The 19,921-nt window shown below is 38.2% G+C and overlaps 1 protein-coding gene across 1 annotated transcript; it reads left to right on the forward strand.

The window, feature by feature from the left end:
• Window positions 1-12,242: 12,242 nt before the first annotated feature.
• Window positions 12,243-15,011, forward strand: LOC130722830 (uncharacterized). The gene is made up of 2 exons (XM_057573676.1): window positions 12,243-12,437; window positions 13,253-15,011. The coding sequence occupies exon 2, from the start codon at window positions 13,544-13,546 to the stop codon at window positions 14,750-14,752; it is 1,209 nt and encodes a 402-aa protein (XP_057429659.1). The 5' UTR covers window positions 12,243-12,437; window positions 13,253-13,543; the 3' UTR covers window positions 14,753-15,011.
• The last annotated feature ends 4,910 nt before the right edge of the window (window positions 15,012-19,921 follow it).

The raw sequence follows: 19,921 nt of genomic DNA on the forward strand, positions 1-19,921 counted from the left end.
CTGGAAGACCCACCGGTGAGGGCTACTCTCTGAATTACTAGATAATGCTTTAGGTGTCGATGAAATTCGACTTGATTTATGTGTTATGCACCTAATTGCTAAATGTCTGAAATGATTTCTGAGGCTTCGGCCGAACTTGTTGAGTACTTGATGCCATGTTATTGTGTGCTAAATGATTCACATGCTATGTGCTACATGGTTAACTTAGGATGTGTTGGAATATGCTGTTTATGTCTTTTGGTTGAGCTGTTTCAATGATGCTATTCCACTTGTACCTGAGATTCTGAAAAGTGAGGATTACGGGCAGGTCATGCCGAATTTTTATGAGATTTTGAGAGAGTTTTAAAAGGACGAACGGAGTTCGGACCTTGTCATGCTCCAATGGATCGAGACCTTCTCAGGGAATTACTTGGGTTTATGGGAACTTTGAAACTCATAGGGAATACGATAAGACTAAAAAGAGCTATATTTATAAAGAAATTCATAAGATATTAAACAACCTCCAAACCTTTAAATAAAGATAACAATCTCGGATGCAAGCTTTGGATTGAAGTTTAGTTTTGGAAAACGAGAAGTGTCGTCGGATCCAAGTGTTGGGAAGATTTCGAGTTTTGGGTATGTTGATACTCATTCGCTCTGGGAGCAGTTGTTTAGCCATCCAAGGGATGAGCCGAGAAGCTTCACGGAGGTGTGAGACCTTGTGAATGCGTGATACTCCACTGAGGCGTGAGACCTTGTGGAAAGCATGGATCTTCACTGAGGCGTGAGACCTCGTGAACAGCATGAAACTTCATTGAAGCGTGAGACTTCGTGCAAGTGTGTAAATTCACTGAGGCGTGAGACCTTGTGAAAGCATAAAACTTCACTGAAGCGTGAGACTTGGTGAATGTGTGTGAGACTCCACAGAAGCGTGAGACTTCGTGAGAGCATTGATGACTCGAAGAGTTGTCGTGAGTGGTTGCACTCTTTTGTTTATGATTAATTGTATTTTGTCGCAGAATCGACATTTACCTTAGGGTATTCTTTTAGAGACTGTAAGTTATCTAGAACACGTGGCGACGTGTCGGGTGAGGTCGGAGACGTTGTTTGGCTAATCACTTGCATTCATGCACTCATTTTGAGGTTAATACACGGCGTGATACCGGACCTCGGTGGATTCCAAAATGGTCATAAGACCCGGATTTCCATATTTAGGACACTACGGTGGTCCTCAGTAGCAGACGGAATGGCAGACCTACGGGTTCACTGCTGATCTGACTACTTTTGTGTGGTGTAAGAGACACGCGAGCAGGAAGGTACCCACCGTGGCTGGTGTTAGGGCCGTCTCGTTGATGTCCATCCTTCTTCCGGAATGCATTTTGTTACCCAGCATTGCATTTCATGCAACATACATGCTAACTTAGTTGCTGAGTGTGATTGGTAACTGTTTATCCTATTTTTGAGGCATGCTACTTGTTTTATGGCTCTTTATATTTATTGTGATACATGCAACCCTAGGAAGCTATCCCAAAACTTATAAGCCTGAGAGGCGAGTAATTATTATCCTATAATTATATCTGGTTTTATTAATTATATAATTCTTTGGAGTTGACCCTCGCGTCTGCTGTGTGTGTTTGGGCGGACTACGCCATTTGTCAGATGAGTATGGGGGATTGGTTTACCATGGTCAGCCCATCAGGGGGGACCAGGTACGAGATGCTTGACCAAGACGACCCAGGTGCATGGGTGGTCGATCCCGAGGGCCACCGTGCGACCTACACCGGTCGGATCATGGAGGACCGTGTCGATCGATTTGGACGCTTGACGGAGGGAGTAATGAGGAGGCACATAGTGAGCTTCAACCTGCCTCCAGGAGTACACTGTGGACCCGGCTTGGGAGTACCTCCACCGCCACCATCTCCTTCAGATGATGAGGACCCTTCTGAGGAGTTGCCAGTAGGTGGGGCTTCGACGGAGTCTAGTCCGTCTACTGCTGCTGCTGTCGTTGCGGATCTCGTTCCGGGCCCCGAGCCCGAGAGTCCAGTGCGGGAGCGCATTAGGGTGGACAGAGAGGGCAGTGTTGAGTACGTCGACCTAGTCGTCCTGGATGCAGATTCGGATGACGACCGCGCTAGCGTGTAGGATCGAGTGCTAGTGTGGGCTCCTCGGGTAGGGATAGTGTAGGAGTAGTGTCGATGCTCTGACCGTCATGCTTCCGTTTTTGGGGACAGGGTAGTTTTCCTACCGGTAGCTTTTGTGTGGTTTCCTATGGAGATCACAGAGAGCTGGTTGGATTTAGGGGGTCTTTTCTTAGGCCGCTGGGCCAACTTGCTCTCAGTTTTTGTAGGTTAGTGTTGCGGACACAGTATCTTTATCTTGGACTGTACATATTGCCTTCGGGCGTTACTCTTTTCTGTCACCCGTCACTGGAGGTTACTCGTGACGTGGTAGTATCTAGCGAGGCATGTATATATAGTTGTATAGTAGTTCCTTTTATCTTTTGTTGGGGAGTTTTATTGCTTTCTGTCTTTAGTTATATTGTCGAAAAAAAATAATTCACGTTTTTCCGCTTAAAGTATTTTCTTTTGGTTACTAAAGTGACGCCACCGAAATCGGGGTGTTACAGAAAAATTATCGGATCGAAAACTGTCGCAGGGGTATTTTGGTCATGATTTTTAACTTAGGATTTTCAAAACTGAAATCCCAAAAATAAAATTTTGCAGGGACGTCACCAACGACGTTTATGACAACTAATCCTACTAGCACTAAGCTAAGGCGATAGTTTTCAGCCTAAAGGTTGGAACTTTACTCAAAAACTACATAAAATGGGTATTTTAGGTTCAAATTGATTCCGGCGGAATTCCGGCGACATAACGGAAAATCTAATCCGGCAGAAGTGATCTTGGGCACATGTAGAAGAGGTTTAGAATCAGAAATGAAAGATTCAGGATAGTTTTGCAAAAACCCATAAACTATCCACTCAGAAAACTCTACAGAAAAGCTATGGAAAAAGCGATCAGAGGTAAGGATTAGCGACTATACCTCGAAACCTTGAAGCAGCAACTGATTGATCGACGATCAAGCAAGGTTTGAACAAAAGCTCTTCTTCCTTCTTCCTTGTTCTTGGCCGCGGGTTTGAAGAGAGAAAATGGAAGAGAATTTGAATTTTTCTTCCTTTCTTTGCTATATATAGAAGGTGGAAATTCGCGGGAAAAAGAAAGTTTCGCGAATCTGATTTTTACGGCGTCATTCTCCATGAATTCTAAGATAGGTTTTGGCAAAGGAATTCCTAAGCTAAGAAGATGTCTCCTTGTATTTTTGGCAACTAATGCAAAGTCGGTGCAAAGTCGGTGTAAAACTATTTTACCCGATAAGTTGCTTTTTGCCTCGAATGTCGGAATAGAAAACTTCCTTCGGAAGAAAGATTGAAATCATCAAGAGAAATGGGTGTACGCGTGTAGAATATTCATTTGAAGCTCTGAATAGATAAAGTCTTCATTGTCGAGAAATTCTAGGGTTTTGAAATACCAGGGATTCGGTTTCGGCAAACTTCCGATGATTGGAATCGGACGTTCGTAGATCCTAGAGTTTCGCCTCGAAATGATGGTGATATATGGAAAAAGAGAAGTTCTAACATTTCTCTGAAGATTTTTGGAATTAACTGCCAGCGTGCCTAAAAGTGAAAATTAGCTATATACTAGGGTTTCTGACCTAGGTTTAAGCGTGTAACGATCGTGCTATAACTTTTATCGATCATAATGCAATCCTTGAACTTTTTCCTGAACTTTTTCCTTCATAAATATATTTCATTTAATAAACTTTCGTTCAGGTTTCCCTTCACATTACATCAACCCTAATCGTGAATAAGAAGTTTATTCACTTAGCATAAGCTTAAAAAAACTTGGGCCTTACAGGAAGGTACCGTAACGGAAGCTTATTGGTTGAAATTCGGGTTGACATGGTTCGCTGGGATTCGAAAAGACATTTCAGAAGTGGCAGTTGAGATTCAGTGGATTTGCTGATTTAAAAACTACTTCAGGGCGCAACGCGTGGCGAACGCGCGACACCTGTCAAAGTGTCATGATCCAGGGCACGTGCGCAATGCTGGCAAGGCGAGCAGGTCAAGTGTCATCTCCGTGAGACTGCTTGTGGACTCAGTTTGCCCAGGAAGGGGGTGGTGCAGCGAGAAGTTTGGAATATGAAGATTTTTGACTTTATTCTCCCGGCCATGTGGCAATTGTTTTTTCATTTAGTTAAAAACTTTGGGTTTTAACATTGTTTAGTCTTTTATGGCCCTCGCCTTGGTTTCTTCTGTTTAAAGACACAGTTAGCTCTCATGCCTCGAGTTCGGTGTCTTGTGGACTGGCCGAGACCCCGAGGTCCCTCGCCCATGAGACTCAGCCTTAGGCGCGGGACATGTTTGAACCTTGGGCCTCTCTCCCCAAGGCCCAACTGGCCCATTTAGACAGACTAAAGGCGCAAAGGCCTAACTCAGCCCTTATAAATAGGAGGGGAATACCAATTGTAAGGGACTCTTATCTCATTTGGCAATAACAATATTGAAATTCAGTTATATTTTCTCTCTCTAAGCAGTTATGAGCTCATCTCTCTAAAATCTCCGATCACATTTCACACATTCTTGGCACTATGCCTTGATTCTATGTTAAAGAGGCAGCGTGTTAGGCGAAAAATTGTAACCGTTGATGCTGATTGGTTCAAATTCAAAAAATGTCAGGGTTTGACATAACGCATTAAATGGAAGGTACCGTAACGGAAGCTTATTGGTTGAAATTCGGGTTGACATGGTTCGCTGGGATTCGAAAAGACATTTCAGAAGTGGCAGTTGAGATTCAGTGGATTTGCTGATTTAAAAACTACTTCAGGGCGCAACGCGTGGCGAACGCGCGACACCTGTCAAAGTGTCATGATCCAGGGCACGTGCGCAATGCTGGCAAGGAGAGCAGGTCAAGTGTCATCTCCGTGAGACTGCTTGTGGACTCAGTTTGCCCAGGAAGGGGGTGGTGCAGCGAGAAGTTTGGAATATGAAGATTTTTGACTTTATTCTCCCGGCCATGTTGGCAATTGTTTTTTCATTTAGTTAAAAACTTTGGGTTTTAACATTGTTTAGTCTTTTATGGCCCTCACCTTGGTTTCTTCTGTTTAAAGACACAGTTAGCTCTCATGCCTCGAGTTCGGTGTCTTGTGGACTTGTGGACTGGCCGAGACCCCGAGGTCCCTCGCCCAGGAGACTCAGCCTTAGGCGCGGGACATGTTTGAACCTTGGGCCTCTCTCCCCAAGGCCCAACTGGCCCATTTAGACAGACTAAAGGCGCGAAGGCCCAACTCAGCCCCTATAAATAGGAGGAGAATATCAATTGTAAGGGACTCTTAGCTCATTTGGCAATAACAATATTGAAATTCAGTTATATTTTCTCTCTCTAAGCAGTTATGAGCTCATCTCTCTAAAATCTCCGATCACATTTCACACATTCTTGGCACTATGCCTTGATTCTATGTTCATGGCGAGAACAATATATTAATAACAATTATCGATTTAAATTAAATTAAAATAATTTAGAGTTAATTTTTTCTTTCTTTCTAGTTTAGTAATTTTATATTCTTAATTAATTTTTCTTGCAAGTAAAAAAGACGACATATATGGATAGTCATTATTAAAAAAGTGAAATTACAAAAAACTTAAAATGCAATACAATACAATAAGCAAACAAATTTATTTAATCACGAAACATTCCAAACTTTGCTCATATATGTTTGACTGGATCTGCTTGCAATTCGTGATGTACATTTGAATCACGCATCACAGATCTAGCACGCACATGATTCGCAAATGCAGGTAGCACCTCGGTCGAAAATGGCTCCGGTGTACTAGACCCACTTGCCTCAGATTGATCATAGTCTGTCCAATGTTAAGCATATGTATCTCGTTTCATGACGACCGCTCGGAACATTTGGAGTGACTTCACCAAGACCCATTTGTTTAGAAAATTCAGGAAATTCATCAAGTCCAACATTTGGAACATTTTCATTTCCCATTGAAGTAGAAGAATAATAAGGGGGTGCTTGAGATGAATAAAACATCATTGATCCATAATGTTGACTATAATTTGGATTAGATGACGGCATGATGAAATTTGGAGAAAATCCATAACTTGGTATATTTTGGGGACCTCGTTGGTTGGAAGATTCATTTTGAATTCTGTAGTTGTTGGGATTTTGGAAGTTGAAAGGGTAATTGACAGAGTTTTGGGTGTTAAAAGGGTTATTGTTGGGATCCATTTCACTAAAAATAAATTTAGAGCTACAAACAAGAGTTTATTGGAGGCTAAATAGAAAAACTAGAGGAGAAAATGTCGTTTTTTTTTTTTCTGTGTTCAAATCAAATGAACCAAGTCTCTATTTATAGACAAAAAAAAATGATGAATTTTGGTGAAAAAAAATTAAATAAAAAATTAATTTACTACGAAATAATTGACCCCAAATAATTAGATGCGATAAGAATCTGGAAATTACAACAACCAATGAGATTTTGCCATGTGTACTGAATGGGACCAAATCACTATTCATTCAACATGTTGAATTTATTCAACATGTTTAACATTACACACCCCTTTCAACATCCCCATTGGAGTCATTCAATAGTTGAATGGGTTTTTCAACACCCATTCAACTACCTCATTGCAAGTAGTCTTTTTTTTTTGATAAGCCAAATTGTATTGATAATGAAGTACAAGGTGTACTCCGACCCAATACATAGAAAAAAATACAAATCAAAACCAAACACAAAACAAAAGAAACTACAAACCCAGCAAACAAAAGCCAGTAAAAGAGGACTTAACCAATGAATCCTATAGCTATCCCCCCCCCCCAAAACCCACGAACCAAATCAACAATCCTACCTCCAACACCAGCAAACCGAATGGCTCATGAACTGAGCCTGATTGCCCAGCAACATTACACCGATACCACACACTGCAATGGATTCATTGTCCACTCAAATAGAGAGTAATTGAAACCTTTCATCAATGCTTTATTCCAAGCCCATGACCTCCACTTGACTAATTCCATAACTGATGCAACACAAACAGCACCTCCATTAAATACCACAACATTCCTCACCAGCCAGATAGTCCACAAGACAGCACGCCAGATAGACAACATGCCCCTCCGTTGATCACTAGAAGGATAATATGACTTGTCTCCCCAACACCTTGGTTATGCTTAAACGCTATATTATTATCCCTTCCCGCAAGGATGGTGTTTGTTGATCCTTGTGGATAACTCGTAACAGTGTTATTTTCAAGGATGGTGTTTGGGACGGTGGTTTGGTTGTGGAATTAATCCAGGTTCGAACTTGGCATTGGTTAAAAGAGAAAGTGAGGGAGTTTCATTATTCATTATATGAATGGAAGTCAAATCTGGTCATATGCCTCTCTTCTCTTTGAATTTTGCTAGGGACATGGGTTTTTGGCTACTATTCGTGGTACGTTTGGAGTGGAGGTTGGGTTGTATTTTTTCTCTTCTGCTATGCATTCTTGGCGTTGGACGTGCCGTGGTTGCTTTTTGAGTTCTGTATGTTGCTGCTATATGTTGGGGCATTCTTGGTTTATTTGGAGTAATAGTTTAAGTTTGTAAGGGAACTTAATCTGGTTTGGATTATGCAGATGAGTTCTTTAAACTTTGTTTATTTTTTTCTTTCTTTCTTTATTTTTCTCTCTTTCTTTTCTTGTATTTGGGTTTAGCATCCCTTTTGCTATTTTTTAATACAATTCTTTGGCTTACCAAAAAAAAATTATCCCTTCCCGCAACATGATTCATTGGAAACGTTACCCGACAACTATTGCGTAGAAAAGTTTCGTCTATTTGTATTATTGGCTTGCAATAATCAAAAGTATCACAACATTGCTCGAACGTCGAAAACAACCGAAGAAATTTCTGGAAATGATTATCAACATGATCATTATTATTTACATAATCAATGTATCTAACTATGTAAAAGGATCCTGATGAAAACAACACCATATACTCTAACCACCTTGGAAACATGTCGTGCAACTCATCTCAATCACCAAATACCTTTGCAATTGCTTTCTGGTTGGCTTCATGCTTTCTTGTATCATACTTTGTATTGAAACATTCCTAAAATTCTCTCCGGGATAAGAGAAATCAGGATAGATTGATGTTCTTTGACCGAGGTCCAATCTTCTGCTCCTCATAAATAAGATTCCATGCTCATTGGTGACTTGAGAAAACTAGGCAATGACATGGAGAATTTCAACATACACGTAATATCGCATAGTTGAGCAATACCATATTTGGTTCTCTATTTATATTTGATCATTATCCCATAGATTTGTAGATTTCAATACTCCACCTTTTGATACTTCTTATTTCTTCCTGCCTGGCCCGGTATGTCCTAGATGCCCTACCAGGGAATCCTGGGTAAATACTCATTTTTAAAACTTGCTTGCTCAATTTAACGCTCCATAAAAGTATACTATGAGCGATGAATTCGAAATATAGAATTAAAGCGGAGAGACAAAACCAATAAAAATAGTAAACTAAAAACTAGAATAAAAATCAAAGTTTTCAACAGCAGTTACATTGTAACCCCGAGAAAAGATGTTAAGTTTTACCGCTCATCGTACGTATGAATAACACAAACACTATCATCAGGTTGTCTTTGCTCTCACTCCTCAATGGTCTCCATTACTCCTCGTTGAGAAACCCGTAATAAGATTCTCAATGTCTCCTCAACCATAATTTTGGAAGACTGAAAAGAAGTTGTGGTGAGAAAATATAGGGCACATGATCATTAAAGGAAAAAACCAGGAATGCCAAAGAAGAATTGAAGGCAATATAAAAGATCATGAGATAATTACAACTACAAAATTTTGAAGAACCTAGGACGATCAAGAAGAAACTATGGTCAACAGTGGTTCAATTTTTTAGAGCTATTTTAATGGGCTTATTAGATAATAAATAAGTTCAGTTTTATAATTTGTCCTTTAAATATTAGTATGTATTTTTATGGTGAATTTTCTTATAAAGTTTGTATTTCCCCAAAGTTGTTTTTTTGTGAGTTATTAAGCCATCATTAGGATTAGTTGGCTACTTCAAGTTTCAAGGTTAGTGTGTGTTTAATCACTAGTGGAGTCATTTAGTTGTTAGCGGGAAAATAAAAACTCCGTGAAATGTGTCGTAGACCACTAAATCTATAAATAGAAACAATGTAACTTTGAATAATATTTTTTTAAGATTAAGCAAATTGGACATGTATTTCTCTACGAGATTGAGTTTTCTCTTAAGTTCTTCATTTGACCATTCACCAATATTATCAAGAAACCATTTTCTTGTGGATATCCTCTTTTGACTAATCAATAGTTGATTGTGGTGCATTCCTTCATCCATTTTTCTTTCTATTTGTTTGTTTTCGATTATTGTTTAGTTTTTAAATCATTGTTCTTTCGTCCAGAACTTGCTATAAACAAAAGCTTTTTCAATAATTATTATGTCTAAACTGAGTTTTATTACAAAATTAACATATGATAATATTTGGAGAATGCACATTTGAATTCTTAAGATAAGAAAAAAGAATTATAAAGTGGTAAATATTACCTTACAAAATTTGAATATTTGTATGGCATAATTGAATATAAAATTTATCTTTTTTTTAATAAAATCTTAAATTTTTGGATAGGATAGATAAAATTGTTTGTTTTAAAAATTAAAATCTTGGATAATTTGATTGGGCAGCCAAAAAGTTTATTTGTTTAAAATAATAAAAAGTTTCATTACATTAATATTATCTCGTTACGTTAAAAAAAATGTTATCTCGTTTATTTAATTTGTGTTAATATTCGGGCAATTCAATTGTTTTAATAATATCATCAACGAGTGGTTGGTTCAAGTGATACATGTTTGATTTCCCTTAAGTAAAGTCTTAGGTTCGAGTCTTGTAGATGGAAATAACCCCCACTGGGAGAGTTAGTCCCACCATGATGTGGATGTTCTCGGCTCGAACAGAATTGCCTCCGAAGAATGACACCTATCTTACATAAAAAAAATTGTTTTAATGATATCATGAGGGCATTTAATGTCTACACACACATTGTCCTATGACTTTGTGAAAATGATGTGGGGGCAATTGCTCCTACCGTGTTCAACGTAGGTACGTCCCTAGCAGGAGTAGTGGCGATAGCGCTGCCGGCAGTGATAATAATAACAGTGGTGAAGGTGGTGACAAAGGTGGAGGATGGCGACTGTGGTGGTGGTGGTGGAGGCTTCTGTCATATTAAGTTAAAAAATTGAAAATTAAACGAGCGTAAATGTTATTAAATGAAAATAATAAATATTAAGATATGAAAAAAAAGTTGAAGAAAAGATAAGCTTGCATTAGAAAATATTCGGAAGAATATTCGAGAGAATACATGAATGAATACACAGGGGTACATTGTGAACCCAAGATTCTTCCCATGCTCCAAGGATTACTTTGCAAGAACACGTGTTTCATTATTTGCTTGTCTATAAACATGAACAAAATCAACAAGACCAAAACTAGAGGAAAACTTTTTAATCTTAGCAGCCACGAGTCCTAAATAAGTGTTACTTCCCACAACACTTTCCACTTCCTTAATAACATTTCATAGTCATATTCCACGCTGAGCAGTTAGACCCAAGCCCTCCATGGCTCCTAAGGCCTAAGCCACAACAACCCCCTGTTGAACCGTGCTTTTGGCAGTCCTCGACGCCACCATTCCCATCCACATTACGAATTACACAACCAAACTCTAATAGTCTCCTATACAAGTTGTGTTTGTGATCAATTCGAAAATGTTTGGCTTCGGTGGGCACCATTTACGCGTTGATGAGGAGGGATTTTGCACCACGCTCGGGGGCACCGGGCCATGATCTCATGAAATTGTTGGAGACCCATAGCTGCTGCTTGCGGCACCTGCTTGAGTTCAGCACCTTGCCCTAAAAACAACACAAGTTTCAAGCCCTCCATATCTGGTACAAGTGACACACGTTGTCTCCACGACTTCTGACAGGCGTTTAGGATCAAGTCAGCCACCCATGCACTCATCCTCAGCTCTAGTTCTGCGTTCCAAGAGAGTTCAAGATCAGAGGTGAACCAAACTCAACGACACCAGTCACAACCACGCAAGGCATGGTCAAGATTTTCTACAACAACTTCACATCTGGGACAAACTATATCAACTTAAACACCTTTCTCATTGAGTCTACCTGGCACGGGAATAATCTCATTTAGAACTCGCCATATAAAATGAGTCTCCATTGGTAAGATTCCCAGCTTCCATAACTTTCCCCATACCTCATAATCTATTATTCCTGACCCTCCCATCACATCTGCACTTCCCCATTCCCGAATATAGCTATATGTAGACTTAATTGTATAACCTCGATGCGCCATTGTAGCCCAAACCACACAATCATTCTCCGTTAAGCTTATAATTGAGATTCTCAAGATTTGCTCAACCTCAAAAGGAATGAACAATTGTTGCACTACTTGTTCGCTCCAAACATAAGTTCCTCCTTGTCCACTAACTCAAACACAAGATATGGAGCAATCATGCAGTTTTGGAACCATATTTTAAAAAATAAAAATATATTTTGATTTTTTATAAAGTTGTTAACAATTGATAATTTATTTGAATAACAAAGCACATTAAAATTAAAACCTGATACCCAAGTGTAATTTTTTTTAATGCAAGCCCGTGTGTAAAATTTGGGAAAGAAAAAATGTTGATTTTTTGATGTATTTAATTGTTTTCACAATTTTGAATTGAGAGTAACTATTATGGGTAGCAAAGCTCAATATTTAACACACAAACACGGTAGTCAGTACATCAATGTCAACTAAATGAGCCGTTGCCAATGAAATTTTCTCTACCCACACTTGATCAGAGTAGGTGGAAACGTTTCTAGCTAAGAAATCAGCCACTGAATTACCCAAGCACGGTAGTTGTTGTTGATTCTTATACTAATACTAAGAATTAACAAACATAAAGAATATTGATTATTGGTGTGATTGAATTGAAATTATTGCTAGAATGGAGAAAAAAAATGGAAATAAGTTGATAAATATATTAGCAGTAAATAGACAAGTTGTGTGTTGATTTGCGGAGAGAGAGAGAGAGAAGACGCCGCCACAGCACAGTGACACGTCGGTTGGTACAAAGCCGAAGCACGAACCGGATGGTTCGGAGGACACAGCTGGAGACAGGCTGTCACCAACAAAGTCCCACTCACCCCTTCACCTCCGTTCCCCTTCTCTCCCCGAAATTCAGAATTCATTCTATTCTCTATTCTAACCTCCTCTCTTTCATTCTTCGCATTCTCTCTCTCTCAATCCAATTAGGGTTTCCTCCTTCTGCTCAATCCTCTCATCTCCCTTCCGGATCAACATTCTCTGCACTGTAAGCTTTCTCTTATGTATCATTCCCCCTCTTCCTTTCTTATGTTTATTGCGTTTTGTTTTGTTTTCTCTCTCTTGTTTTTGCGCGTTGAATATCTTCTTCAAAATTCTTTTCCTCTCATTTGCTCCTTCAAACCTAGATTTCAACTTTTATGAATGAAATATACCGGAGATAAGCTAGCCTCGCTTCAGATTTTGTTTGTTAATGTGCATTCCCATACATGGTTTCTTCTTCTGCGCTTAATTTTCTTTTTCTTTACTACCTATTGTCAATTTTTTGCCCTGGGTTTTAAATTTATGTTAACATCTCGCTAATTTTATAGCCTTTAATTGGTTACCAGAACTAGAATTGCAATTAGCCTTTTCACTTCACTGATTTCAAGTTAATGTTTTTGTTGCATAGGCCAAATCCGGTTAAAAATCTTATTTGCTTAGTAACTTCTATTCTATTTTGATCATTGAGCATTTGAATGCTTTTGATGTATCAATCCACACTAGTGGTGGACATGATACATAATTCTATATACTCTTTAGCTGCCTCACATGATTTTTTTGTATTTTAATTCCCATTCCAATTACTTGATGTATTAATATTGCTTCTTTTATTTAATCTCTCCTTTGCACATGAGATGTGATCCATCTGAATCTTAATGCTTTTAGTCTCACTCTCATATTCATTTTTTTTGTTTGCTTCTATGAATTACTTTACTTTTCAATTTGGAGTTTCCATTGCTTGTAAACTGGCATGTGACAATTAGTAATGTTTTATTCTGCTTCATGAATCATGCGTCTCTTATCTGTTTCACTCTATTATAGGTGTGTGAATTGGATAGTCAACCCTTGGACATGTATGTTCAGAGGTTGATGTGTTACCTATAATCTTGTTGCTGTGAAGACTGTATGGAAGGTGCTACTTGATTAATCTGGGATGTCTTTGACTCATCTTCTCTGAGTGATTATGCATGTCTGTTTGAGTTGACTTCAACCTTTATCTATTAATATTGGGGACTCAGTGAGTTATTTAGTTCTGGAAAGAAGGCGCTAGCACCAGAGGATTTCTTGGATCCATGCTGTCAGAGAGCATGCGTGGAATCTGTATTTTGGGTAATGCCCCAGACGAGTTTTGCTGCCGAAGCATTCGGTGTGGTGACAATTTGTCTAGTAGCCATCTTGATTCTTCTTGGGTTGATGTGCATTGCTTACTCATTTTACTTCCGCTCTCGAATTCATAATCAGGGTTTTGTTCAGCTCAATTATTTTAGCGGTCCTTGGATCATCAGAATCACATTCATCCTATTTGCAATCTGGTGGGGTCTTGGTGAGATTGTTCGGTTAACTTTGTTAAGACGAGCCCTTCACTTAAAATGGAAGGAAACTGTCTGCAAATGCTATATTGTATCAAATATGGGGTTTGCAGAACCATGCCTCTTTCTCACTCTAGTGTTTCTTCTTCGTGCACCCTTGCAGAGATTGGAGACTGGAATTATGAGCAGAAAATGGAATGTGAGAACATCTGGATATATTCTTCTTTACTGCCTTCCAATGTTTCTTCTTCAGTTTTTTGTTATTTTGGTCGGGCCTCAGTTAAACAAGAATAAGGGTTCTGGAAGAAAGTTGCCTCATTATTTTACAAGTACAGCTGGTGCCTCTTCAATGGCAGGTGGGGATGATGATATTGCTCTCTGTACTTACCCTTTACTCAGTACTATTATCCTTGGCCTTTTTGCCATTATCCTGACTTCCTACCTTTTTTGGCTCGGTAGTAGGATTTTGAAATTAGTTATTAATAAGGGTTTGCAGAAGAGGGTTTACACATTACTATTCTCAGTTTTGTGTTTCCTTCCATTAAGGGTTCTTTTTCTTGGTTTATCTGTTTTGTCTGGGCCTGAGCATTTTATGTTTGAGGCCGTAGTTTTCTTGGCTTTTCTTGCACTTGTATGTTGTTCTGGGCTGTGCATGTGCACACTTGTGTACCGTCCAGTTGCAGATTCTTTAGCGCTGGGAAATCTACAAGACTTGGAAGCTAGGAGGTTGAATGATGGTCATAATGATACTGTGTCCCTTATTGCTAACCAGAGTCGTCTGGAAGATAATAATGTTGGTGAAAATGCTCGGTCCAGCCCTGGTCGGTTTTCTGATGCATCAACAATGCGTGGATCCATTTCATTCCGGACAATGGAGAAGGGTGTCACTTCAACTGGACCATTTGTAGAACTCAGCCTCTTCTCTCCCAGCCATAGTGCAACCCCTCCAGGATCGCCTCCTCTGCTTCTAGGTTGGCCTATGCGATCCCCAACAGAAGTAATTGGACCATAGAGGCAGGCTAGTTACTCAACATGTTGGGTGAATATCAATTTTTGGAAGAGGAAAAACTGATTGTAAAGGTTTAGACTTCAATAAGGCTTTTTTTGAATGTTTGCTAATTCTAGGTATAATGTTTTTGCCCTGGAATTTATTGAGCGCCTCTTTACTTTTATGTTGTGTACTGGCTTGACAACTTTTTCCTTCCTGGTTTTGTAATTTTATTGTTGGAAAACTTCACATATGGTCATATATTCTCCTTAGTTACATCAAATATATTCTCGTTAGTTGTTGTGGTTCGGCTTGCACTTTCATGCTTCTTTGAAGCTACAGGGCAAGGTTATTTGCAGTAGGATTACTTTGCTTAGCCTAATTACACGAGCTATTATCCTGCCTCCTCTCCCATACCATGACTTTAAAGATCTAGAACTGTCCAATCTATCCCATGTTTATGTGTATAATTCTTTGGTGGTTGCATTTTGTGCATCCATCGTTTGGGTGGAAGTGGTTTTGCCTGTTTTCTTCCCTAAGATAATTTCGATCATATTATGAAGGCTTAATACATCAGAAGGCCCCTGAAATTGTAAAGGGAATCAGTTCCAGGACCTGGAAAATTTTCGCATCAAATTGGGTCCCTAAAATTTTTTTTTTAATTCAATTAAGGACAAAGTGTGTCTGATGCTGAAGTGGCTTCAATTTTAGCCTACTCAGCTTTTCCACGTGGCATTTGGAATTATTTTTTACCTGAAAATTTCTAAAACTTTATTTTTTAATACCAACTCATATATTGAAGCATAAATAAAAAATAAAAAAATTAATAAAATCTATAATCTAAATAGAAACCTAATCTAATAATCACTAATGCAAGATCAAGCACCATCCTCGCACACCATGGTTCAGGTTCAAACGACCATGGGGGGTTGATTTGCTTTTGCTCTCCTGCAAACCTGTGCCTACTGATATGCTAAACTTGCTGCTTGTTATGCTGCTGCGTGAACCTGCACATCTTTTTATTTTGATTTGAATTTTGTCTATCTTTTCCCCTGTTTCATTTTCCCCTGTCTTTGTTTTTTATTTCTCTTGTAACTGGTACCTGTTTGAGCAGCACCTCTTGTTCGTTAATCAACTACTGGCCCTAAAGAATTGAAGAAATTTGACATATATAAGAATGTTATATGTACTTCAACCCATTTTGTGTTCAACTCCAGGAAAAGATAAAGGGGAAAACACATAGAACTTAAAGGACAAAGGAAACCAGATCTGAAAAAGAAACCAGATCAAGAAACAAAGAAAAAGAGAAACAAAAGAGACCAGATCTGAAAGAATCGGTCCAGATCGAGAAAATCAAAGAGACTAAAACCCACATGCAAACCACATCCAACATCCACAGAAGCTTCACGCAGTGGCTGCAACGGTGTGTCGGATGGAGCGCCACCGCCTCTAAATCGGGGTTTTGGGACTCAAGGAGGTTGAGATTTTCTTTCTCTCTCTCAATCACTCCTTCTCCTTGCATCGCCTGGTGGTGGATTTGGGGATTTGGGGTTTTGGTTTCGGGTGGGGGTGGGGGTGGAGGTTTCAGTTGCAGGTGGGGGTGGGGATGGGGTTTCGGTTGTAGGTGGAGTTGGGGGTTGGGTGGAGTTTTGGTTTGGCCGTTTGGGGGTGGGGGTTGGAGGTTGAGGTTGAGGTTTGGGGATGGTGTTGGAGGTGGATGTTGAGGTTGCAGGTGGGGTGGATGTTGCTGGGTTTAGAAGATGAAGGTGTTGGGTGTTGAAGATGAGAATGATGAAGATGATGGTGTTGAAGATTAGATTTTTAAATTAGGTTTATTAGGTTGTTTAGTTTATGATTATTAGATTAGGTTTTTATTAAGTTTTTAATTTTTTTTTTTGATTATTTTGTTGACTTGGAATTAAAAATTATTTTTTTAATATTTTTTAATTAAAAAAAAATTATAAAAGCCAGGTGTCACTGATGACTAGGAAAAAATTGAGATTTGGCCTTAATTGAATTAAAAAAATTTTTTTAGGGACCCAATTTGATGCGAAAATTTTCCAGGCCCTGAAACTGATTCCCTTTACAATTTCAGGGGCCTTCTGATGTATTAAGCCTATTATGAATATGATTTCGCTAGAATTGTAACTTGACACAAGCAGAAGAGAGCTGTGGAAACTAGAATTAGCATGTAATCTTGTTCAAGAGGAGGTATGTGGAAGTACTGTCATACGTAACTAGTTAGATTGGGCTTGCAGCACATTTTTTCAATATTTAGTAATATGAAATTTCTATCTGATCTGAAGATTGTTTTGACCAAAGAAAAGATAAGAGTTGACTTTGACCTTTTAGTGTATGTGGATCACATTCACACTGTAACTGAACCTAACGCAACAACTTGGAGAAGATCGAACCATATGAGGGAAAAACATTGAACGAACTAGAGCAATAGAACTGGGTTGACAGCAGGAGAAGGCCTCATTGAGGAGCAGGTTTCTACTAGGATCCCAATGAGTGTTAAAGATCTCCCTCTAAGTAATTAACACTTTTGCCGGTTGATGCATATTCTTAGTGGTACTGCATAATCTTTTTATCCATTATATATGGTGCCCTCTGCTAATACTTGCTCAGATTTTAAACTGAAACAAATGTTTTTAGTCTCCTTTCTCTGTTTCTTCCTGCTCACTAGGATTTGAATTTGGTCTGGTATCATTGATGTTACTATAATATTTGGCTAATAGATAACTAGGAAGGTGATAATAATAGAATACTTTTACCAAAAATGAAGATGAAGTTATGGAACATAAATAACGAATGTCACAGCATCATGTCGTTACATATTCGGCTTCATAAAATGACTTTCTTCTTTTCCCCAAAAGTTAGACATCATTGAAAGCTAATTAGCATTCTTATTTGTGTTTATATATCTTTGATCATTATACCAAGCATATATGGAGGAAAAAAAGGAAAGTCGCTGATTAAATGAACTAAAATTACCTTATTGATAGGGCATGACAGTATACCAGTTTTGTAAAATTTCATGCATAAGTCCACGTTGATTTGAACAGCATAGCTATTTAATAAACATCATAGATAAAAACTTTTGCCAAAAATGAAGATGAAGTTATGAAACCTAAATAATAATAGAATACTCTTAGCTTTGAATTATACTTAGCTTGAATAACTTACACATAAGTAGATGTGATTCCAAATGACTTCGATTCTCCAATAAGTGGCTTTTCTTTCTAATATCTTATGAAGTCTTAGCATATTCTCATTCTATTTTATTTTTTCCACACCTAAGTATCTTTGTCCTTATTTGGATAAGCTTTCTCAACAGTCGAGTTTTGTTCCTGGAGGGGAACCACTTATAATTTTTAATAAGAAAAGATTGGTGAACTGTTGTATAGTAAAGATACTCGCGATATATATGTTTTTAGCGATTTAAAATCACCACAAAATGTGTTATATTGTTTTTTAAAGCTTTCCACTTTGTGGTCATGGGTGACGTATCTGTTGTTGGCAGTTATATCCCACAGTTATGACATATAAGAGAGGCATGATCATAGATATATTTTTATATAGCTACATGAGATGAGGAGAAAACCACATCTTTTACCAAAATCTTAAGGCAACGTGTGTATGTGTCCTTTCAATTACTAACCATTCAACACTTTCATTTTTATTAAATGTGAGGCTTCATTATTTTATTTTTACTTCTTATTCATACTTGACGAATTTTCAACAATCACCTCATCAAGTGTGAGTTATCAACTATTGGACACTCTCATCAAGTGTGTCATTATTTCACTTATTAACTATTGAACACTCTCATTTTTATTAAATGTGAGACTTCATTATTTTTATTTTTACTTCTTATTCACACTTGACAAATTTCCAATAATCACTACATCAAGTGTGAGTTATCATCTTATTGCCATGCTCCCCTCTGTGGGGTAATTGTCAGCTATCAAGGTCGTAACCATGATACCCGTTGTTATGGTGTGAGGGGTTATACTTATACCTCACAGTTGTGGCATGAGAAAGGCATAATCATGGATATATTTTTTTATTGGGTGCTCTCCCTCTGCAGGGTTATTGTCGGCTTTTAAAGTTGTAACTAGTTGTTATGGCGTGAGGGGTTATACCTCACGATTGTGGCATGAGAGAGACATAATCATAGATATATTTTGTATACAACCACATTGGATGAAGAGTAAACCACATTAGGGAATGACACCGCATCTTTCACCAAAAACCTTAAGGTCATGTGTGTATGAGTCATTTCACTTTTAACTATTGAACACTCACTTTTTTATCTAGCGTCAAACTTATTTATTTTATTTTTATTTTTTGTTCTCACTTGATGAATTCCCAAGAATCACCCCTCAAGTGTGAGTTATCATCTTATTGTCATGCTCCCCTTTAGCGAGGTTATTGTCGGCTATCAAGGTTGTAACAGTGACACCAGTTGTTATGGTGTGATGGGTTATACCTTGCGGTAATGGAATGAGAGAGGCATGGTCATAAATATATTTTTATATAACCACATTAGTAAAGTACACTTCATCTTTCTGATAGATTATTTATTTTAATTCTCTATTTTAGGTGTGTGGATTACCATTAATCAATAAACTAAAACATTTTGTTTAGTCATTAATATAAATTATGTGCATTATTAATTTAATTCTTATATGTGTGTTGTGATGGATGATATATTGAGCTTTTATTATTAACTGACCTATGATGGGTTGGGTCAGTAACATATGCCTAATGAGAGGACTCTTGTCTCACCTAACTGTATATAAACCGTTTTCCCATTAGATAATTTACTGAGTGTGTAAACATGTTGTAGTCTGTATCTATGTCCGCTTGTGATCTGGTTGATCTCTTGAGCAGCATTTTAAATTTCAGCATTTTCACCCAAAATCTTAAGAAAATGTGTGTATTAGTCATTTTCCTTATAAATTATTGAAAACTCTCTTTTTTAACCAATGTGAGACTGATTTACTATATTTTTATTTCTTGCCACACTACAAGAATTCTCAATAGTATCCACGATTTTATGACCGGGGTCCGAAGTGAAATATCAAAAAATCTACCAAATCTTTGGAAGATAAGACTAAGAATAAAATATTCTATATTAAAACACATGTGACACCGGGTGTTGACCAGGATGAGGAGTGAGTGGCA

Source organism: Lotus japonicus, chromosome 6 (genome assembly GCF_012489685.1).
Source record: "Lotus japonicus ecotype B-129 chromosome 6, LjGifu_v1.2".
NCBI classification, from domain to species: domain Eukaryota; kingdom Viridiplantae; phylum Streptophyta; class Magnoliopsida; order Fabales; family Fabaceae; genus Lotus; species Lotus japonicus.